The 767-nt window shown below is 42.9% G+C and overlaps 1 protein-coding gene across 1 annotated transcript in view; it reads right to left on the bottom strand.

Moving 5' to 3' along the window:
* The window catches only part of SLC24A5 (solute carrier family 24 member 5), an 8,354-nt gene extending 7,620 nt beyond the window's left edge, over positions 1–734 (bottom strand). The window contains exon 1 of the mRNA XM_010170024.2: positions 533–734. Within this exon, the coding sequence (XP_010168326.1) occupies positions 533–599 (67 nt within the window). The 5' untranslated portion in view covers positions 600–734. The remainder of the gene's footprint in view (positions 1–532) is intronic.
* Positions 735–767: the final 33 nt, after the last annotated feature.

The raw sequence follows: 767 nt of genomic DNA, 5'->3' as shown, positions 1-767 counted from the left end.
TTTTTTGTTTTGTTGTTTTGTGTTTCTGTCTCCCCCCCCCCCTTTTTTTTTTTTTTTTTCTTTTACTAGTAACCTGGACATATTGCTGCTCACTCCACTTAGATCATCAGTGTAGTTAATACTGAGGAAGTTTTAAGATTTTCCTCCAGGCATAAGGAAAGCAAATTTTAAATGAATGCCTGTGCAGAGTGTATAGAATCATAAAATGGTTTGGGTTGGAAGGGACCTTAAAGATCATCTAGTTCCAACCCCCCTGCCATCAGCAGGGACACCTTCCACTAGACCAGGTTGCTCAAAGCCTCATCCAACCTGTCCTTGAACACTTCCCGTAATCAGAGTGTGTTTATTTAATATAGTACTGATACATTGTATCAAATATTGTATGTATGGGTAAGTCTTAACTAGGAAGGAAACTCTGAGATTTCTTTAGGTTTGTCTCCAGAGCACTCTTAACTTTGAAGCTTTTTTAAAGAGAACGTTCCACACCAAGCCGCGTAGTTCTTACAGGAAAGGGGTCAGGACGTTCACTTACATTCACTGATGATCTCCAGGGAAGGTAGGAAGTAGTCATCGCACACAATGGACACGGCCAAAAACATGTAAAGTATAATTATGAAATAGATAACAATGCCTCCATCCCTTCTCTCCTGCGGTGTAAAAAATCCTTCGGGAAACTCCGATGAAGAAGGGACACAGGCCGTCCCGTTGTCTGCAAACCGAGCGCACAGGTGTGTGTTACAGGGGGTCCCGTGCCGTTCTGGAGCGGG

The sequence above is a fragment of the Antrostomus carolinensis genome, unplaced genomic scaffold, assembly GCF_000700745.2.
Source record: "Antrostomus carolinensis isolate BGI_N321 unplaced genomic scaffold, ASM70074v2 scaffold29346, whole genome shotgun sequence".
Classification (NCBI taxonomy): domain Eukaryota; kingdom Metazoa; phylum Chordata; class Aves; order Caprimulgiformes; family Caprimulgidae; genus Antrostomus; species Antrostomus carolinensis.
This window is presented reverse-complemented; position numbering and strand designations above follow the sequence as displayed.